We start from the raw sequence: 21,402 nt of genomic DNA on the forward strand, positions 1-21,402 counted from the left end.
CTTATCTCTAATACTTCGCCTTCCTACAAGGTATTGCAAGTATGAGGAGGCATGGAGGTAACTCCATGCCAGCAATACCTTGATTCAAACCATGACAGTCTACGATCGTCAAATAATCCTTTATTGCATTGTCCTTCGCACAAATCGGACTTTGTTCATTCTTCCTTTTCCATCCAAAGTATTTTGCTTTGGAATGGACTTCTCCTCAGGATTAGTAATCAAACTAGTAAATGTTTAAAAAGAAAGAACGAGACCTGTTGGCGAAAGAATCGTCATAACTATCTAATAACGCACACATATATACGTCTTTATATATAGTGTATAAAAAACCATATATATGTATAACTTATTAACTTCTTTATAAACATATGGTCACCTGACGACTTATTGTATTTACACCACCACTTGGTAGAGAACTCTTAAAGGGATTTGTAAAAAGGGCAAGTAAATAAATAGATAAATATATACAGATTAAGGAAGGAAATTATTTATCTATATCTAGATATAAAATTATTATCTATATATAGTTTTAATTTGGTAAGTAGTAGAGTTTTTTATACCTCTTGTTTCGCTAGAGCCGTGTATTGAATTTTTTCGATCTCCTGGGCCGTTGAATGTGTTTCCGACAGGACATAACTGAAATACACATAGTAATAAATATTTTTTTAATTTAAATAAAAGAAATATATAATAAGAAAGAAAAGAACCAATATAAAGCCACTTTCGCTATGTAGCAGTAGTCGTGCAATGAAGCGCACCGCTCGCCAGCCCGCTGATAAATGCGCATGTGACAAACAATGCGAATTACACAACTACCACCGTTCAATAACTCAACACGTGTTTCACTTCTCCACGGGCCATCCTCAGGAGTAATGTTACACCGATTAGTGCTAAACACAGAGCTTAGACTCTGTGTTCACGACTACTGCTGCATGGCGGAAATAGCTCTATATTGGTCCTTTTCTTACTTATGATGGACTTCCGCAAATAACGCCTGAATTCATAAGAAATATATAACATACTTGTTTTTCGTGTCAATTATAAACCTTTCGAAAAGTAAATAAATAAATAAATAAAGTAAAACAAAGTTAACATTATAACAGATAAGTAGATAAAGCAAATAGATTCTGCTTCATTATCACTGTAAATAGACTTAAGTACTCTCAAAGTTGAAAACTACTTTTTGGCAGCAGATGTAAGAAGGGATAGAAAGAAACTGCGGAATGGAGTAGTGAATATGGCAGATACTGCCCTCCGTCTAGCCGCATATCTAATATACTGTACAGCGGTATCAGTAGTAATAAAGAAAAACATTGGCTTTTCCGAGCTTTTCAACTTGTCTTTATTTCCATATGAAAAGTTACAGTTTCCTTATACAATTTACGTCCAAGTTATAAAAATTCCGCGTGTAAATTTCTCATTGCATAAAATGTATTATGCTACGTTTAAATATTCATTTTATTTAATAAAAATATGATAAGTTTAAATAGCTGTCGTAAATAAATATATAAACAAACCTGTTAGCTACAGAAATAGCAGCGCTTGAATTATCGAGGTGTAGTACCAGCGTTGTGTTTTTATCGGTTGATTCCACAGTCAAAAGCTGTTGATAAATTGAATATAAATTTTGAAAGGCTAATTAATAATGATTAAACTACAAACAAATACCTACATATGTGAGAAAAAGTAGCTCACGAAATATGAACTCCTATTTTTTTGTGGCAACATCGCAGACCCCGTTGATTCTCCTGTGGGCCCCTGGGTGTGCACCAAGATCATCTTAGGAATTAATGCTCAATAGCATAATGTTTTAAAACACCGCAATACTCCTTACAAATCAATCTACGGCGAATCGGCATTACCTATTAGGGATTCTCTTGTACGAAAAACCTTCTTCTATAAGAATGCATGTCTCGTAGTAATCACTAACAATTTATCATTACTAATTGCCTTAAAAATTCATTACTCACTTCACCGTGAAGTATCCTGCCTGTAGCGTGGTCCTCCTCCAGGTGCACCAGTAAATTGGACTGCGATATTCCTATTGTAATTCCGGCAAGGATCGCGGACACCATCTGTTTTTTTAAGCATATTGTTACAAAGCACGATTTATAGAAACCTCTAAACAGTGACCACGGAACCCTAGGATCAAGAAGTGCCATAAATACGCGTGACCTTGAAGCTATTTATAGATTTTTGTTTACGGTTCTCGGAAATTCTAACGAAGTATTATTGCGAACTCACTGGAACCTACTCCGTAGTATAAACAGGTGTACTCCCCATGTCGACAGTTCAGTGTTGTTTTTCCAGTTCATCAAGATCTACTATCAATGATACAAAGTGACGATTTGGTAAGTTATTTGGACAATGATTTCTTGAGCGATTTGAGAGCGAAGTTTGGACTAATCGAAAGTATACTTTGTGTTAAAGCAGGGTGACCATCTGATTTGTGAATAAAGGACTCCTTGTGAACCAGTGGTGTTTCATTTCGAGTCAGAACCCACAGTACGTAACAATATTTTGAATGAAATTGAAACTTTATTACAGGCTTATAGGCTAAAGACGTAAAAAGCTTTAAAGGGTTACCACGTATAACTGAGATTTTTTGTAAGGTATGTCTTTTCCAAAAATTGATGGTTTCAGAAACAATAAATAACGTAATGATAATGTGGTAAGAAAAAGCGTTATTAAAATTGGAATTACTATATTTTAAAAACAATTATTGTTTACTGTCTGTCAGTGATGGCCTGTTTTTCTTATAGGAAAATAAATTAATGGAGCATATTTCAAAGAGATCACTTTGTTATAGCTTTTAAGCTTTATGTTCACTTATAAGCTACACACATTATTTATATTTTATTCTTTATTTTAAGATGTTTTGGAAACGGACGGAATATAACAGATGTAAATAGATAAGTAATGTGTGACAAAACCAAGTCAAGTTTCTTTATAAATGACTCGGGAATGAAAAGTGGACAAAACCAGACTCTAAAATATGTTAAAAAATGACCAGAATAAAACAAAATCTTACACTAAAACATAAATATTATTACGAAAAATTATTTGAATAGTTGGGTCGAAAAACTTACAGATCAATTTTTATCTAAACATGTTATAATAATCTTTGAACTTTTTAAAGATTTGAAAATCGGTATCTTAAAACCCTTGTTTGTAAATTAAAAAGTTTATTAAACATATGTGTTTATTTATATTATAAACTAGATTGTTACGGTGGTAAAAATTAGTCGATTATTCAACTTGTCATTCTTCTATTTTTCTATTGTTATATGTAAGAAATCGCTAGTGATAATAGCGCCTATTGTACTTTTTATATATACCTATGTTTTTTTTGGTTATTATTATTTTTTTTATTTCTTTAGTCATGTTGATATATGTACTAGTTTTAAATTTAAAAAAAATTATTAAATTGCAGTTTTATAATAATTTTGATCTATATAATGCAACTTGCAATCGCGCATGATTTCCCCAATTGCTACCATCTACCCCTGTATCGAGCCAAGCATGGCCACAATGGTTCTGCACCTCAAATGTCATCAGACAACCGTCTGCAGATTTTGCCGCCAATTATGCTAGATTTTGTTTACTTGGCATCTACTTCTCTCAATATGTGACCTAGTATAATCCAGTTTTGCGAGTTTTCTCAAGTCCTATACTATCAATATATACAAAAGTAAAAATTAAATAAAAAATGTAAGCTCATAATTAACTAAGAGGCGCTATAAAATATTCATACGTTACCATCATTATAAGGTAGATTTTGTAGTAGACGTAAAATGTGAAAAATTTCCTTGCAAATACTTTTATCTGTGATCCACCGCAGCCTGCCTTTCGTTTTCTTTTCCAAAAGGGAAATTCTGCAATCCCACCAAGTAATAATAATGCTGGCGATAAAAAAAATTTAAACAGCTTTTATATAAATACAGTGCTAGAGCATACTAGGCTGTTTTATTGACAGATACTTTTACATTGCAAATAACTTCTGTTGCAATGCAGTCGATCGCTTACCATTAGATCATTGGTTCCACAACCTTTAATGAATTATCGCCTCCTTATTAGTTTTTTATTTGTTTAATTTAAATATGTATTACGTAAGGAGTAAGTATTATTTTATTACTTACACCTTACTCAATACATATTTAAATTTTTAATTGTTTATATAAGTCACAATAAAAAAAATAAACATTTTAGTTAAGGTAAAATGTTTTAGGTGCTTCATAATCCTTCCATTTGCCACCCACTACCGAACATATGAATTATATTCAGTGCCATCTAGGTTTTCGTTGGAAAACTATTCTTCAGATAAACATGTTTGAGCATAAAATTATTAATATAAGACAATTTTCAAATACCATTCAAAATAATACAACTCCATTTCTGAGACAAAGAGATTCTAGAAAAAAATCATTCAAACTATTAAGGGAAGAACATCTCTTTCTATCCAGTTTCTAACGAAATGGTCATTTTACAATTTGTATTAAAAACAACGCATTTTTCGCGACCTAAATATATTTTCGAGAAATCTAGCTGTCAAACAATCAGAAGTCAACGGAGAATGAGTCAATTTATGTAATAAATGAAATACTTGCCTGCGACTTGAACCAGAGCACTTTTGGATATGTTCTGCAAGAGCATAGCCTCTTCCAAGCGCGGTCTTGGTTTGGAATCGTGAATAGCCCTTATTCAAAAGAAATTATGTGAATTAATAAGTAACATATTGTTTTGTTTTAAAATAATCTTAATAAAAGCAGTTTAATACAAGTCAAATAAAAGCTAATAAAAGCTCTCGATTAGATAGTTACGTTTAAACCTATTTATTGTTATTAATCAAAATGATGCGATGACAATATGGAGTAAGGATGAGAAAATGGTCGCACGAAACGTAATTTTATAAACTGGACATTGTTAGGATGTCGTTAAAATAGACCTAGAGACTTAGGACATTGTAACATGCAAAAACGTGAGTAAAAAAAATTTCGGAAATATTGAACCTAAATATAAATCAAAGGCACCTACACTAATCTTTAAAATACTGATCCATAATATAAAATTAAAAAAGCAAAATGAGGCGCAAAAACCAAAAAAGTCAATCTGTAATTTTCTTCTTCCAACTATCTTCATCGCACCAACATCTGTGTAAAAATATTTGTGAAAATAATAACAAATAGATCGACGACGTTCAAACCATCGTATCTTAATTTTAAATAAGGAAAATGCCATAAAAGGATGCCTTAATTTGATTCTAGTTTCTGTTAAATAAGCCATAGATGGAACGTGATTCTTTGCCTTTTACAGATTCTACGAAATGGAGCTGATAGCTTAAATTTAGCTGGTAGCGACTTTCTTGCCAGCTTAATATTTAATTATTAAGTAGGCAAGAAAGACGCTGTTCTATGTTCAATATTCAATGTCACTCTTTTAAGTACGCTACTTGTAGGCTCACGACCCCCGCATTGGAAATATCGAGCTGTTATATTTTATTGTTGATTTATGAAACATACATTACGCGTAGTGTTAAATAAGTCTGCGTCAACTATCCTCGTTTCATTATACGATATACCATAAGTTTTTAGTATATAAGTTTTTAGTAAAAAGATTCGTATATTTTTTATAAGTCGAAGTGGATTCTTCATGGAAGAATTAGGTGCAAAGGCCGAAGACTTCTGCACGGATTGTCGCTCACTACGCACTAAGCATAAAATTTGCTGCTCCTCGAGAATGTTGAAATAATTTACTACTACACAGGTTACTATACTTATACAGGTTCGCTATTTCAACTTTTTGTTATTGACTCGGGAATATCTGTGAATCAGTATACAGGTCTAACAAATCTGTACTTGAACCTCTGGCGACGACCTCCAAAACTCATTGTAAATAACAAAGTCGACAATAAGGGAACAAGGAAGCGTAGTTATATGCGCTGGTCCGACCAAATCCTCACAACTTTCTACATAAATATTCTTATGCCGTTCACTGCATGATTGAGGTCATGACCCTCGGGGTCGTTAGGGAAACGACGCTTATGACACCTGTTTATGTTTACATTGATTAGAAACGTACTAGTGACGTAGTAACTAAAATAGAATACCTATTGTAAACTTCCTGAGAATCTGGTACGCTGATATTCATGGAGGTGATACCGTATATTTCAGATTTTTCGGTGAAATCTTTCACCAGAGCCGCGACCTTGGCGGTGGGAAACGCGGGCACGCGCAGGATCAGCAAAGAACCGAGGTGAGCGCGAACCTTAGCCCCCGCCTCGTGAGCTTTGCCCAGAATCTCTGGCATCGCTTCATTCTCCAGGCTGCCGCAGTTGAACGTCAATCTCAACCTATATTCCCGACCTGTCATAAAAAAAAAACAAACAAAGTTGTAGAAGAAAATCCTGATGACTTGCTTTCTCTGTACAAAGGCTTGGTAACGGTTGTTAAAAATACGTTTATTAATACAAACGTATGGCAACACAATTTCATAAAAAATCGCTCTAAAAAAATCAACGATTGTGCCTTTTTAGAAGCAACAAGTCCATTTATAGAAATCTTACGTATTTATATTTGACCAAAGGTAAGTTTTATAAAGCTTTATAAAGTTTAAGCTTTATATAAGCGTGTTAATTGATTTTAAATAAAAAAATCATACCGTATTTAAAGAACAGGTAGGCGGGAGTGCCTCCGAAAATTAGAATTTTGTTGTCGAACAAAAAAACACGGTCAGCAAACTCCAACTTAATGCTTGAGAAACAGAACTTCACAATCGTGATGTACTTCTTGTAGCGCTGCAATGTAAGTAGTAATTTGTAGATGTTTGTAGGCGTTACTTGGTTAAATTTATTTTTGTCATGTTTGTTGTTGCGTGTAACATTGTAACATATTATAAATTTCAAATGCGACAAGAAAATAAATCAAAATAAAAAAAAATATCTTAAAGTACATAAACCATAGTAATCTGTCAAAAATTTTACCATTATCTTGTCTTTAATTACCGCGTCGAACAAAGGCATCGAGGTGCTACTGTCCACAATAATAATCTGAAATGCGTTCATGAATATTATAATCATATATTAGTAAACAGACCAACACAATATCGCGCAGAACAGATTGAGAATAATGTTCTGGTGTAGTGACCACGGATCGACAAGATCGTTGGTCGTGAACAGACGTGCTTGTTAGCCCTTTTAGTGCCAAACATATTTTACTGTAGATAATTTATATGAACAAGAAAAATCTACACCATTTCCTTTATAGTACACCAATATTCATAATTTTTACAATATTCTATTCAGAAGATTTTATACTATGATCATAAACAAAAAGAGTGAATATTTATTGACAAGGAAATTATAAAAAAGTATATTGAGAATGAACAAGATTTATTCACAAGTGTGTTTTCCTACACAAAAACCGTGCTGTGCTTTTTACACACCTACGCGCGCCAAAACTGGATTATCAAAAGGAGCGCTATCGCGACGCTAGCATTTTTACAAGCGATAGGAGCGCGACGGCGCTCCTAGAAAAGGTTAAGGCCGTCGAAAGACGCTAGATGTATGATGCTTCCTACCGTTCCTAAAATAAATAAATGAAGGTGGCCTATGTCCAGCTGTGGATGTCCTCCGGCTAAAATAATGAATAATAAATAAATAATTAGCAAACATAAGGGCCAAGGTTTGCGACTCTAGGGCAACTTCGAAAGGAAATGTTAAACAAGTCTTAAGCCCGGCTCTTGCGTTCAGTCACACTGCCAAAACAATCGAAGAGCTTTCAATTAAATGCAATACATTAACGTAAAGTGGTCACGCGGAAATTTGAAATAAGTAATTTGATGGTGCACTGTTATATATAATATACAAAATTACACGATTGAAATTGACACTAATATTTTCGGAAGTGATATTCAATTTTAATATTTATAAATTCGTTTAGTAAACTCGGTCAATTGCAGTAATTCGCGCAAATGTAGGAATCAGATAAACAGTATTATGACTCTATTTTGTAATTAGAATATCTCTACAGATTATACACTGAAGTGGCTAAAAGAAAATAAAGTTACTCACCCTCGGCTCCAAGAGTAGCGCTATGGCCCAACATAACTGCGCCTGGTAGTACATATCCAGCTCTTTAACCTTCTTATTTTTCACTCTCTCGAGGTCGCTTTCACTTAATAGTTTTGGCAAACGCACCTGACCGTAGTCTGTGACAGTTTCACTGGACTCGTACCACAGACAAATCTATTCAACAAAATGTAAGGTTTAAACAAGAATTCTCACACATATTCAATATTTGCATTGCCCACTTCTTCAGAATTTCATTATAGTTAATTTCTGAGCATCGAAATATCTGCGCTTGTCATAAATATCACTCTTTGGTAGGACGACAACACGAAAGGAATCATCTCGCTAAGCGCACAGCGAGGGACCGTAGTAGATTGCGATTGCGCCTCTCCCCATGCAAAGATGCAATTTAGAGGGAAATCGATGCATCTTGTAGGAGACCTAAAGGCTTTTTTGAAGTAGTAAATAAGAATAGGACGGGGGCCTTAAAGTTTTAGAGTGGAAAATCCTATCGGCGCAATAGAGGACGTTCACCCAATAGATGGACAGATGATATAGTTAAGCTTATCGAAAAATTTGTTCAGCATTGCACGTTCTAAGGTTCAATTGATGAGAAAAATGATAGTGATGATTATGAAATATGATCATCAAAGGAGTAAAAATCTTACTTCAAGGTAAAGAATGAGGTGTTCCTCTACAGTGAGGTCTTGGAGGAGGAATTCGTTCCGATGACAGAAGCCGGTCATGTACGGATGGTTCATGAAACTCGTGTTCGGCCTGAGCTGGTGACCGAGCACCGTGATAGAGCCCCTTTCAGCATATGTTAGACCTGATAAGTTTATTATTAATAAATTTATTTATCGTATATATGTAAAGTCAAAGGACGTCCGCCCGTAAGGTTGACAGAGGACCTTCTCATCGCAAGGCAAACTATTGGACTACTCTGGGGGAGGTGGATGGCTATTAAAGGATATCTCATTAAGAAATGAAATTAAATCCTACAGCGACAGTTGCGAAGTTATTATAACTAAACATAAAATTTGACATCAAACCAAAGACTATGGGTATCATTAGGAGTGGATACAGCTACACATTAATTTCGTAATAATAAATTAAATAAAAAAAACATTACTCAAATCAAACAAATAATTCAACAACATAATTATGGATAAAATATTAAATCCGTAATTGAGCGACATAATTATGAACTGAAAATAAAAACAGTCTTGATATCAAAAACTTTAAAAATATGGAACTAAAAGTTGCGTTTTACGTTTCTATTCCGCGAAAAAAAACGTAATTTTCGACATGGATAGTCTTTGAAAACGAAAAACTTACCTGTAGCTTACAGTAAGACCATGAAAATATTTTTTTAAAAGAGCTACGACCAATACTGAGATAAAACTCATAAAAGCTTAAAAAACAAGGACCTAAAAAAAATGTAGTTATTATAATCATTATTACCGGTGATTAAATCTTCTATAGTGAGTATCATTTTCTGATGGACGCGATCTGCGAATAGCATTGTAAACTCGCCGCGGTAAATGTCGAACGTTAAATTGCTCAAAACGTAATTTCCCATGATGCACTTAAAAAAAACGGTAATATTAGCATAATGAGTAATATTTTATATTAAAATGCTATAACTTAAATAGCTTTTTAACAGTAAAAAACTGAGCTAGTTAGCTATTAAATTTTGTCTTTGCTATATTAAATATTGCAAAGACAAAATTTAATAGTTTTAATATTAATAGCGTGCCTAGATGGCGCTATAATAAAAATATTTAATTTAAAATTATACCAATAGATGTCAGTATTTTAAACTGTAGTGTTAATGGAATTCTTTTAAACGAAATTATTTTAGTCAAATTGCTATTTATAATATTTTTAGCTGTTTCCGTAGCAGTATTGAGATAATGTTATGCATGTAAAATAAAAGTTAGTATCTAAAATTAATTGTTCATACCTTCGAAACGTTTCGAAAACTTATAGCTTTAGCAACCAGGTCATCGACTTCTTGGAGTTGGTCTCTTTCGTTCCCAGAAAGAGCCTCGATACGATGCAATTTGTTTAGATCCTATAACATTTTTAAACTTAGACGAATTATTGATAGTCGAACCTATTCTTTTTTCATCGCATCTTTGTAACCTATATCACATATCATCAGTTATTATAAGTCAAATTGGAGTTGATGGAATGAGATAGAATAGATGACAGCTAGGATCTTGGGGTTCTGGAGTGAACACCATGGACCGGCAAGTCTTTCGACGACCTTAAAAATGTTAAGAAGGAAGAGGGTGGATGCATATTGCTTCCAACCGGTCCCATTGCAAATCTATATCTTTGTAATAATTTGTAATATAATCTTTGTGCAACAGTGAACATCCTATTGTTATAATGATGATGGTGATGATAAATCATGTTGCAATTTCGCAAAATATTATTTTACAGTTTATAGCAAGAAACTACTTACCGCAGATTTCTTAAATATAATAGATTTCCACGAAACTTGGCCACCAATTGCCCTGTCGGATCCAAGAGTTCTTTGCAACAGCATCAATATCGAATAGTAGAATATAATCAAGAACACCCACGACACGATGGGGTAAGCCAATGATTGTAGATTGTCGAATTCACCTGACGCAATGAAGAAAAACTCATTACATAAGTATTACTTATTATACATACATTTATTATTATGTTTATGTAACATTCTAATGTTTCCGTTACAATTATTTCTTTATGTTATAATGTTTTGTTTTTATGCTCGGTGTCTGGTGGCAGATTTATATTTTCAAGTTTAAATAAAAATGTAACAATTGCTACATAGTTTTAATAATACCATTGAACGATAAAATAGAAATGCGGATTTAATTTTTAAAGAGTATGTAATCTAAATATCTACAACTGATTTGCACACACTGTTCAAAACGTAGCTACAGTTCCAATAAGGATTTTTGTTATACTTAATTCAAATGGAGGTGTTATTCATATTTGCCATTAACATCCTCCTCGTGTTGTAACCCCCATTACTGGGAAATCTCCTCCATTGATCACTGTCATATTAAAGATTTTCTTGGGATATTGTTAAGCGGTGGATCGCCGCGTCCTTCTACAAAACTTTTAGGATCATTTAGCTCCTATGGACCTCTGTAGTCGCTTCGGGCTGTTAATAACGACATAGCTGACGGTCGAGTTACTTGATCGCTGCCCGATTGGCGTTGACTATTTAATGACCGGGTTTAATCTATCTCTGACCAATTGCCATTCTTCTGCATCCGAGAATGGGACTGGTGAAGGATATTGTCCTATTAATCACCTTTTACGATATCACAGAGTGAGCAAGTGATTTTTTTTTTGGTAGATCGGCCATATATACATATGAATAAATAAAAACATTAAAATAGCCCGCAGGTGAACAGTGATGTGTTCTCTCTTTGCAAGGTGTGCTATCTTATATGAAATCCTTCACAGATTAACCCTTAGCAAATAAACTTTGGCAAAAGGAAATTTTGGGACGTTTGGAATCCTATTGTATAAAAGAATACATTACCTATTTTCTAATTCCATAAAGCCGAATGTTATTCATACAACAAATCCTTAAAAATCAATAACATTTTTTGTGGTGATACGGTATATTTTAATGCTTGTATCGAGAAGCAAAAGTTAATACTTTATAGCAAGAGTAGTGGAGCTATTCTTTAATGTGGACCTATCATTAACTTATTGCACCAGTTTTAAAAATTACTGCAACATTTTGTATATGTTTGTGTTTAAAGTAATATGTATGATCTGCTTTAAAGTAACTTACGTCCACTTTGCAGCAAGGCAAATTCATTGAAGGCATGCACAAGACCCAAAGGCGGTAAGATCACTTGTAGGAGGAAGGTGAAAGCCTTGTTCTCTATGTCGAACTTGTGGTACACTAGCAACTCCGATATGATTGTCTGCATCAACGTGAACAGCATCGTCCACGTGCAGGCGACCCAAGCTGTTTAATTTCAAAATAAACTTGAAATCTTTTATATCCCATCACTGGCTTAGACGTTGGAAATTACTATTATTATACTTTCTTTACAGAATGAATATAAGTTTAAATATCGCTTTAATTTATTTTAGTTTAAACTGAGAAAAAGCTACGAGGGGAAACATCGCTCGTGATGCCCTAAGTTGTTGGAGCCGAAAGCCTCCCGAGAGGCGATCACAAACCCGTGGACATGCCGTGGTCGCGGAAAGTCTTGGAGGAGGTTGTCTTGTATCTATCGGATGACATCATTATAAATAAAAGCCTATAGCCCGTTCACGTTATACATATAGTGGATAATCAATATCCGTCGGGCTAGCCACGCTGCATAACCATTCAAATCGTTCCTAATTACCCGTTGCGTTTGAAACCTTCAACTGGTCACTGTGAACATGACTTTTAAATTTGGAATTCATTCTTAATGCCAACGAACTGTAAAAGTTTAAAATACTACTTGCGATCGAAGCTCTACATATTGTAATTTTATACTTATGTAGTAATTTTATTTATATCAAATATTCTTTGTTTATAAAATTATAAAGGAATTGGCAAGCAAACAGTTTTTCTTCCTTTCTTTGAAAAAAAAATGTAGTGATCTAAGCCATAACTAAGATAGCCTGCGACTTCCAATCCTCAGTTTTATAGTGGTATGGTATAAAATTTTCTTTCGTAAGATAATACAATAGGATTTAAAATAGCAATGTGCACTAGAATAAATTACCTATGAAACAAGCTACATTTCTCTAGGTTTAATAAAAAATAATAGCCCTTTTCTAGGCAACTGCGTAAGCGTTGCAACATACTCCTATGTAATATATGAATTATGATACTATCAATTTTAACACAGAAGATGTTTTTAAGGTTGATGGAAGACGCTGAATGCAGGCCGCTTTCAATCTGTAACATTGGAAGTCCCTGTGAAGTTCATTTCCAGCATTGGACGTCTTATGGGTGAAAGGATGATGATTAAATTAAAAAATTTTGCTAAACAAAAACTACAATAATCCTTTTACAGTGTGAAGGATTTTTAAGTGATGATAAAACCGCCTAAGCGTTAAAAAGAGTAAAATAAATAATTATAATTTTAACCAGATTTAAAGATATATGACATTTAACAATGTAATATAGTTGTTCTTTAAATATTTACCTTTATTATGAAACATCGCCATGATGAAGGCAAGCAAGATAAGAACGGTTTTGTAAGCCAGAACGGTGAACAAAGCGAAGAGGAGATGAACCCAACGGAAAATCAGGGTGACGGTGATCCCGGCCAGCAGGCATATTGGCAACGCCGTGAAGTACGCATACATGATCCAGCCGAAGTAGATCGACGAGAAAGACGCGTAGCGGATTCTAAGCGCGCGCTGGAATCGGAAACTTGACTTTAAAAGACAGGTATACTCAACTTGAGACTCTCCAGGCTTTGGCAGGCATTTTTACATACTACTATTACAAATAAGTTAGAAAATAAAATAGATTATCATTGTAATTATCATTTTAACCATAGGTTCAGAGGCGGCTCTAGCTCGTGTAGCGCCCGTATGCAATAAAACCCTAGCGCCCCCTAGGCCTGATCCCGCCCGCGGCTATAACTATAAACTTGGCCGTCGTAACAAGAAAGTTTTTTCACATTCCAACAAGCAATTTTATAAGTAGGTATAGCTTACAGTGTTGTATTAGTTACGGCATTTCTTTTTATGGCGGCAGAATAACACTCATTGTTTTTATGGCTGCAGCACATCTCTGTTGAGAAATTAGGCGGCGATAGATTCCAAAACGATGCTCTCAGCTGTGAGAGTAAAAGCTGTGTGAGCGCCGCGGCGCCCCCAGAGACACCAGCATAGGTTGTTCACTGCTGTACATAGGCCTCTCTTATCGACTTCCAATAGAACCGGTTAGAAGCGACTTGCGCCCTACGTTTCTAAGTCGTCCGTCTACCAGTCGGTGATCGACCTAAAGATACGCTTGCTGGCACTGCTGTTCAAGTGTCTACGCTATAGATTTCCAAAGGGACGGGTTGAATAAAATGGAATGCTAGAAGTTGTGGCTAACAAAAGAGGAATTAATCGATGACATTAGGGGTGACATGGGTAAATTATTATTGTAACTGCTATCCCTGTGTACCTACGACAGGGGAAGTATATAAGTACGGAGAAATAGCAGCGGCCATAAAAAATAAGGTTGTAAGCCCTTAAGTTGTAAGCCTGTTAAGCACCTTGTGTAACACGACCTTAACCAGGCCTTCTTTGCACTTAGGGTGTGGACGTCAAAGGAAGCGCTTGCTTGAGGGATACCAGCGCTTAATACAAAAAATAACTTATTTAAAAAAAATCATATAAAACTTATTAAACAATATGGACATAAAAATTAAATAATTTCTGTGTGTAAATATTTACTGTGGCAGCAGATGGTAGAATCAACATCAATGAAGAAGACTCGACAACGAGATGTCAAACATATATATATATACATAAATGTTTTATTGAGTTCTAGAATAATTAATTGTTAATAATTATCTAGCATAGCTTTAAGTCACCAATTAGCATATTACCGACGTAACGTTATTGGATTTCGCTAAAGCGATCTCTTGCACCCGCTGACAAGTTTAATATACACGATTAATGCAATAACAAAAGTGTATGTGGTATTAAAGCGGTTCCAATATTTTAACTATTCCATACAAAAAGAGGTACGATATTTTTTATGAAGGTCATTAAAATTTGCATGTATGCGAATATTCGATAAAAGCATTACCGTGTTTCTATTAGATCATTGTGTATCAGAATCTTTTTAAAGACGAATTATTTTCCCACGAGGACATTGAAAAGTTTACATAAAATATAGGTAACAAAATCTTATATTTCTATTCCTGAATTTTTTTAAAAAGCATTTTTAATGTAAATCATGATATAAAAACAGCAAATATAGCTTGTTATATTATTACTACAATATAAGATTATTAAAAACAAATGAATCACCTTAAACCGTGTATTAGTTTCATTTAGAACCAGCGCTTCAATTTCCAGAACAGGTGGCAGCAAAGCTATTGTGAAACACAGGAGTATTCCCGCTAGCGCTTTCTTTACAGCCGGTTGCTGCATCAGAGCAGACTTGGGCATCGAAACCAAACACATCTGTTGATGGAGGAACAGTACTTAATATTCTATGACTTATAAATTATGTGCAGGCTTAAATTATTAAGCTATAAAATTAAATAAGTTATTACTAAACTATATTCTTAAGGAAAATGAAATATTTGACTTTAAAACATGTATTCTATTTCCAAATTCATCAGCTAATAAGGCAAAAACGTCATATCTCATTTAACATTACTCTAGTAATGACGCCGGCAGCATCTTAGTGTTTGCATAAGGTTCGTTGCGGTCGATTCGTAAATTAATATGTGCTTTTAGTAAACGGCTGGATTTGCACATTTCAGGGCCAAACGGGTTGCATAACATCCGCTATTGACGAGTGAATATATGACATTGTCACCTGAGACAGATATATTGGCATTATATAAATATATACTCTTGGGAAAGCTCCACTAATAGGCGTAAAAATTTTTTTATACGAGTGTGATATGAATTAATTATTAAAAAATCCTCGACAATTAAGTTACTGTTCACTATTTTACACATAAGTAATGTCAAATTATGCCTTTTGTAATAAATAAAACATTCCAATTTCTTTAGCATCATGTTGCAGACTTTCATCGTTCTTTTTCGTGTCGCCATCTATCGTAATATTTCGACAGTAGCGTTCGTAATAGTCACTATTTGACATATACTCATTTAATGATATGAAATGTTTATAAAGTTTATAAACATGTCTTGGTTATTATACATATGTTGCAAAAATGTATCATTTAGTTATATTTATGTGTAATATATATAAAGGTTAATACAAAATTTAAACTTCTAAACATCAGCCGAAATAGCTCAGTTGGGAGAGCGTTAGACTGAAGATCTAAAGGTCCCTGGTTCGATCCCGGGTTTCGGCAAATCTTTTTTCATTTTTTACTTTTACTTTTTAAAATTTTCTGTTTATATTCATTTTTTAAAAATATTTTAATTGCACTTTACAATTTTTCTCCTCTTGTTATTAATTGTTTATTAATTAATTTCCGCTTGTAATAGTTATTATAATCACTATGAGTCTAGTAAATGATCTTTTAAGCCCCTGACTTACTATAAATTTAATTCTTATTTATAAACTGCTTGAGCCGATCGCATAAGATTGTAGAAATATATAAAGATATAGAGTCTACACAATTCTCACTACATTAATCTTCTTATCAACAGACTTTAAGAAAAAAAAAACTGTCTATTTTAACTGATTACAAATATTTGTCTATTTAAATCGCATATAAATTTGTAGTTACGTCATATGTCGGAGGTGTGGTGGACACTTGTTCGAGGATGGCGTGGCTGACCGCCGTCTGGACGGCTAGGAATCCGGTGCTGAGGTGATGGTCTGGCAGGAAGATCTCTTCGGGTTCCACTTCTAAACGCGCTCGTTCTGTGCTCTTTATGCTGAGCTTCCACATGGATTTTTCCTAAGTTTATAATGATAAATAGAAACTATAAATATACATAGCAAGGTAACATACATAAGTAAATATACATAGCAACATAACGTCCGAAAAACTATAACTTCAATAAGTACCGATAGATGGCGTTAGTAGTCGACAAGCTAATCTTGCAAAAAAGTTTCGTTAGTTTGAGCTGGTTTGATATGACAATTGGAATGAATAAAGAACGTAGGTTCTGCATATATATTACCTAGTGTAAATACTAATTATTATGAAAAAATTACATATAGATACGCATTTAATCACAATACTCCATGTGGCGACCAGTTCAGATTTGTAAACTTTTATTCGTTAATTATATAAACAGAAATAAACGTTTTAAAAATATTAATTTTAAGGGAAACCAATAACCCATTTTATCATATTAAACAAGTGTTACTGGAATTTTATTTACACATTATATAAGAATTTTTAAATATATATTAAAATTCCTTCAAATTACCTATTTTAAATAATTATAAACTATTTTATTATTTTGTAAATTACTTTTAAAATAAATAATAATAAAGAGAATAGCATCGCTTTTATTTAATGATACGTTTATATTCTGTCTTTGATATGTTATTTTTATCTATTGTTAGCTTTATTGTCGCATCATTTTAAAATAAGAGAAGTCGTCCCGTCTCATTAATGCAGTAATTTCTTGTTTACGACAGCCTTTATTAACAGACAGACTTAAGTGACTAAGCGTGGCTCATCAACAGGGCCTTCACGAAACTATGCCTCGCAACTAGAAATATGTTGTAAATAATTTTATACTAACTTTTTTCTTCCAAATAATCCAAATAACAGGATTATTTAGTGTAGAACCCCTTGAACGGTAGTACAATTTTGTGTTGAGATCGTCTTCTGAACTACCTTCTAGCATTTCTGCAAAAACACATTTAAACACATATAATATATTTAAAATAAAATTATAGAAAAGGAATATGATATACCTAATGAAGATTTTGGAAAAATATTTCCACATATAAAAACTTTTTTGTCGATTAAAATCTACTAGTTAAGGATAACTAAAACGAAATCTTATTCCACTAATTTAACGACAAGTTGATCGAGCTTTTGAGTGACACAACAAAACTTTGATTTGTTTACTATGAAATTGTGTAAGATAAACTGGTATCGCAATTTTTAGTTTCTAATAATCATCCTGTATAAGTAGGAAAGAGTTTTAACCCTTTCAGGACCATAAGGTTACGGTACCTTATTTAATTAATTTAGCTAGATGTAATGAATTAATAGGCATCCTAAAAACATAATTTATACTAAAAATTCAAAAAAGTTTTACATTTTTTTTTGGAAATTTATGGGACAAATATGTCCCTATGGTCGCTAAGGGTTACTTTCTACATAAACTCTAAATTTTGGTTTACTTGTTGGTAAGTCTGTTTTGTTGTAAATAATGTACATTTGTTACTTACTGTACTTTTTTTTACTTGTTTATGAATAATATAAATATAATAGGGCAAGTTATTTGTGGTACTCGGCGAAACAATTCCTGTTGTTAGATGATTGGTTAGTGATTAGATGGATTGTTTTTTTGAGACATTGAAGGTTCAGGTGATTCTTGCCGTTGAAGAGTCGTCGTCTCTTCAACCTCGACATCAAATACCCCTTGGTGATCATCCTGTACTAGAAGTCTTTGGTCTTCGTCATCAAGCACTAAGTCATCTTCCTCATCGCTATTGTCGCCCACAAAAATTTGAAGAATTTTATTTTTTCGAAGTTCAAAAACTCCACGTCCCTTACGAAACATATTCTGAGAAAAATATGAGTAAGAAAATGATAGCATTTTGGTATATCACCAGGCCAAAAGTTAAGAAATTCCGTATAAAAAGTATCCCTTTACGCCGACAGGGACGTCCGTGTCCCATAATCTTTATAACGATTTATCACAGAATACAACATAAATACATTACTACTGAATATTTAGAATAACAATTTACTTACCAGGTAATGATAATTTGACACTGTAAAAACTTGAAAAGCACTTTTACAATATTAATTATTTATTCCAAACAGCAGATCATTCGCGTCAAAAGAACTCTAACGTTCCGATGACAATAAACAACAAACGGTGTTAGTTATCCTATATTGCTAGTAAAAAATAATAAAAAGGTACTTTCCGAAATATTAAAACAAAAAAATAATTTACAATGGTTACGTAAATATTTAAATAATCCATAATCCGTGGTCGTGAAAGGGTTAAATGGGTTCTGTATTAATAAATGTTTTATGGCGAAGAATTGTACAAAATCATAATCGTTTTGATGCTTTTTAATACGAGTGTTCAGCACAATATTTCCATTTCAGAACTTTGAATACAATGAAACAAATATTTATTCTTTCAAATAATAATCATCTTACACAAGAAGTGAAACAGTTTTTATATAGATTCTGTATTAATACAACATATATTTTACCGGCAAACAGCTGTATACAATCATTATTGCTTTGGAGCCTTTTAATACAAAGTGTTCAGCACAATTTTTCAATTAAGAACCTTGGATGCAATGAAACAAATATATGTATATTCATCTAATAGACTTCGCTAAGAACCCTTGAGATATTGTCAGTGCACATTTAAATATGTATTTATAAAATGTATTATTGGACAAAATTTTGTCTACATATTACAGGAAGGTCCGGAATGATTCTATCAACTAACCTGACTAGAAACTCTCGAAAGTCTATTTGTCACATGTTGTTGCACATTGCAATAATCGTCGGTTTAAGATATAAGAACTTATCAAGATTCAGATTCGTCATTTAAAAACCTTACCAATATTTAACAGATCTCTGGTTCTTCTCATGATCTTATCAAACGGTGATTTGTTAGGCGCGTAACCGAGGATGGTGTTATTCTGTAGTGAGGAGAGTATGTCTCTCGCCTTCAACGGCCTATCGGGTTCGGCTTGGATTGGAGCAAGGAATACCGGCTTGGCGATGAATATTGACGACAGGAAAATTATTCCGGCGAATAATGTTTCTGCCATTAAAATTGGCCATCTTCTCCTGTGAATAGATAATTATTTTAAGCTATTGGTATTCCTACACCTTCTACTTTAGTTTAGATATTGCTCTTATATATTTTCATAAATTTGTCAAAATATTTTTGTTATTTTGTATGTTCCAAGAATAGTTATAACCTAGTTGTGAATGGTATAGTGTGGAATGTATGTAACTACAAATCGGATGTAGTCTTATGATAATAATGGTGAAGCAACAAACAAACTTGGAAGCTATATTAAAAATGAGAGGTAAGAACAAGTTTTTCTCAAAACGCTTTTTAATAGGATATTATTTAAAAAGATCTAAAGAGAAATCTAAGGAGCCACCTGAAAAAATCGGGTCATGGGTTTTTGGAAAAACGTTACTGATATCTAAGATGGATATCTTTAATTTATAACAAGAAGTAAAATTTTGCGAGGAACATTGAAGTAATTATCTCAAGAAATTAATGAAAAGCGGTGGTAGCCCAACTGTAGTAGACGGGGATTTGCAATCCTTGGTCGCGGTTTCGAAGCCCAGAACAATCTTATATAATTCATACTTTGTGCATTAATTAGGTAGGTTTGCCACTGCTGACATAAGTGTTTCCACAGGATGTGCAGCGGAGTCCTCTGCGTAACTTAATATCACACTGCAATCGTCAACCCGCCTGCCATGTTTGGTGATTATAGCATTTTAGATATCTTTAGGAAGACCTGTGCCTTGTAAAGGGCGTCTATGGGCTGAATCGACGATTGTCGAAGTGATTTCATACACGTTCCTTATTCTTTTATGTTTTGAGTTACCACTGAAAACTATCATGGTTTAATTCCATTGGGTTCAAAACTTAGTTGTTATTGGAAATAATACAAGCATTGTAAAAAATTTCATTAACATCTTTTCTAACTCACTGTCTCTGTAGGTAAGACTTCCAAACGAGGAGTTTTACGTGTCGCTGCATGCGACTGTGTGGTATTTTTCTGCGTTCCATGGACATTTTTATTGTACAAGTCTTAAAATTTTAGAACAATCAACTGTTATTAAAACGTATTACTATTCTAATGTTTAACTGTTTGACAATTAAAAGTCATTGGATTGATAGTTTTTCATGAATGTCAAAACGATGAGGTTTAGTTTATAATACATGTTTTCCTCTGGTGTTTTTTATGGGCTCATTTGCTAGAAAAAACTTCTTTACTCCGCGCCTATTTACAACACAATATTCTTTCTATCCCCGGATTATTACGATATAGTTCTAGGAAGGAAACGGAAATAATTCTAAATATAATGTCGGCGTGATAGCATTATTAAATCGTAATTGTTAAAAATTGCTACATTAGTGTAAACGCATGATTGTAAAAAAAAATTTTTCAGTATGGAGGAGTGTAAATAAATTGTTTATTGGTGGGAGAATTGTTTAGTGGAACAAAGGAGACTAAAAACGTGATTGTTATCTTGTTGATTTCTGATTTGTTGTTACGCTATTATTGTTATTGATGTTGACATATCAGGCATTGTGTTAAAAAAAACATTTCCGAGTTGGTCACTACTTATTGGTGGTCACTAGGCTTCAATAATTTTATGTTAAATCATTCTTGGGCGGTTGAATTCGAAAGCATTCAGTGATGTGTAGACTGCTGTTGTGTTAGGGTTGAGTAAATTGAAATACAGATATGTATAAAGAGTATTTATAATCTATATATTTTTTTGGAATTTTCATCACCCCCC

General features: G+C 33.4%; 1 protein-coding gene and 1 non-coding gene across 2 annotated transcripts in view; one reads left to right on the forward strand and one right to left on the reverse strand.

Moving 5' to 3' along the window:
- LOC137926636 (ATP-binding cassette sub-family A member 17-like) overlaps positions 1-20,671 on the reverse strand; it is a 32,981-nt gene extending 12,310 nt beyond the window's left edge. Inside the window, exons 1-20 of the mRNA XM_068770303.1 lie at positions 20,586-20,671; positions 19,466-19,698; positions 17,447-17,553; positions 16,474-16,647; positions 15,068-15,223; positions 13,237-13,453; positions 11,877-12,056; positions 10,539-10,702; positions 10,032-10,142; positions 9,530-9,653; positions 8,734-8,894; positions 8,069-8,242; positions 6,980-7,045; positions 6,658-6,793; positions 6,107-6,362; positions 4,608-4,696; positions 3,760-3,875; positions 1,971-2,075; positions 1,518-1,603; positions 561-636 (exon numbers count right to left, since the gene is read on the reverse strand). Coding sequence (XP_068626404.1) covers positions 561-636; positions 1,518-1,603; positions 1,971-2,075; positions 3,760-3,875; positions 4,608-4,696; positions 6,107-6,362; positions 6,658-6,793; positions 6,980-7,045; positions 8,069-8,242; positions 8,734-8,894; positions 9,530-9,653; positions 10,032-10,142; positions 10,539-10,702; positions 11,877-12,056; positions 13,237-13,453; positions 15,068-15,223; positions 16,474-16,647; positions 17,447-17,553; positions 19,466-19,698; positions 20,586-20,671 — 2,817 coding nt within the window. The remainder of the gene's footprint in view (positions 1-560; positions 637-1,517; positions 1,604-1,970; positions 2,076-3,759; positions 3,876-4,607; positions 4,697-6,106; positions 6,363-6,657; positions 6,794-6,979; positions 7,046-8,068; positions 8,243-8,733; positions 8,895-9,529; positions 9,654-10,031; positions 10,143-10,538; positions 10,703-11,876; positions 12,057-13,236; positions 13,454-15,067; positions 15,224-16,473; positions 16,648-17,446; positions 17,554-19,465; positions 19,699-20,585) is intronic.
- On the forward strand, positions 16,020-16,092 carry TRNAF-GAA (transfer RNA phenylalanine (anticodon GAA)). The gene has a single exon. It is a non-coding gene; the product is annotated as a tRNA-Phe (tRNA).
- Positions 20,672-21,402: the final 731 nt, after the last annotated feature.

This window comes from Battus philenor, unplaced genomic scaffold (assembly GCF_028537555.1).
Source record: "Battus philenor isolate CCGP_79_NKW_IND1 unplaced genomic scaffold, ilBatPhil1.0.hap1 SCAF_3, whole genome shotgun sequence".
Lineage (NCBI taxonomy): Eukaryota > Metazoa > Arthropoda > Insecta > Lepidoptera > Papilionidae > Battus > Battus philenor.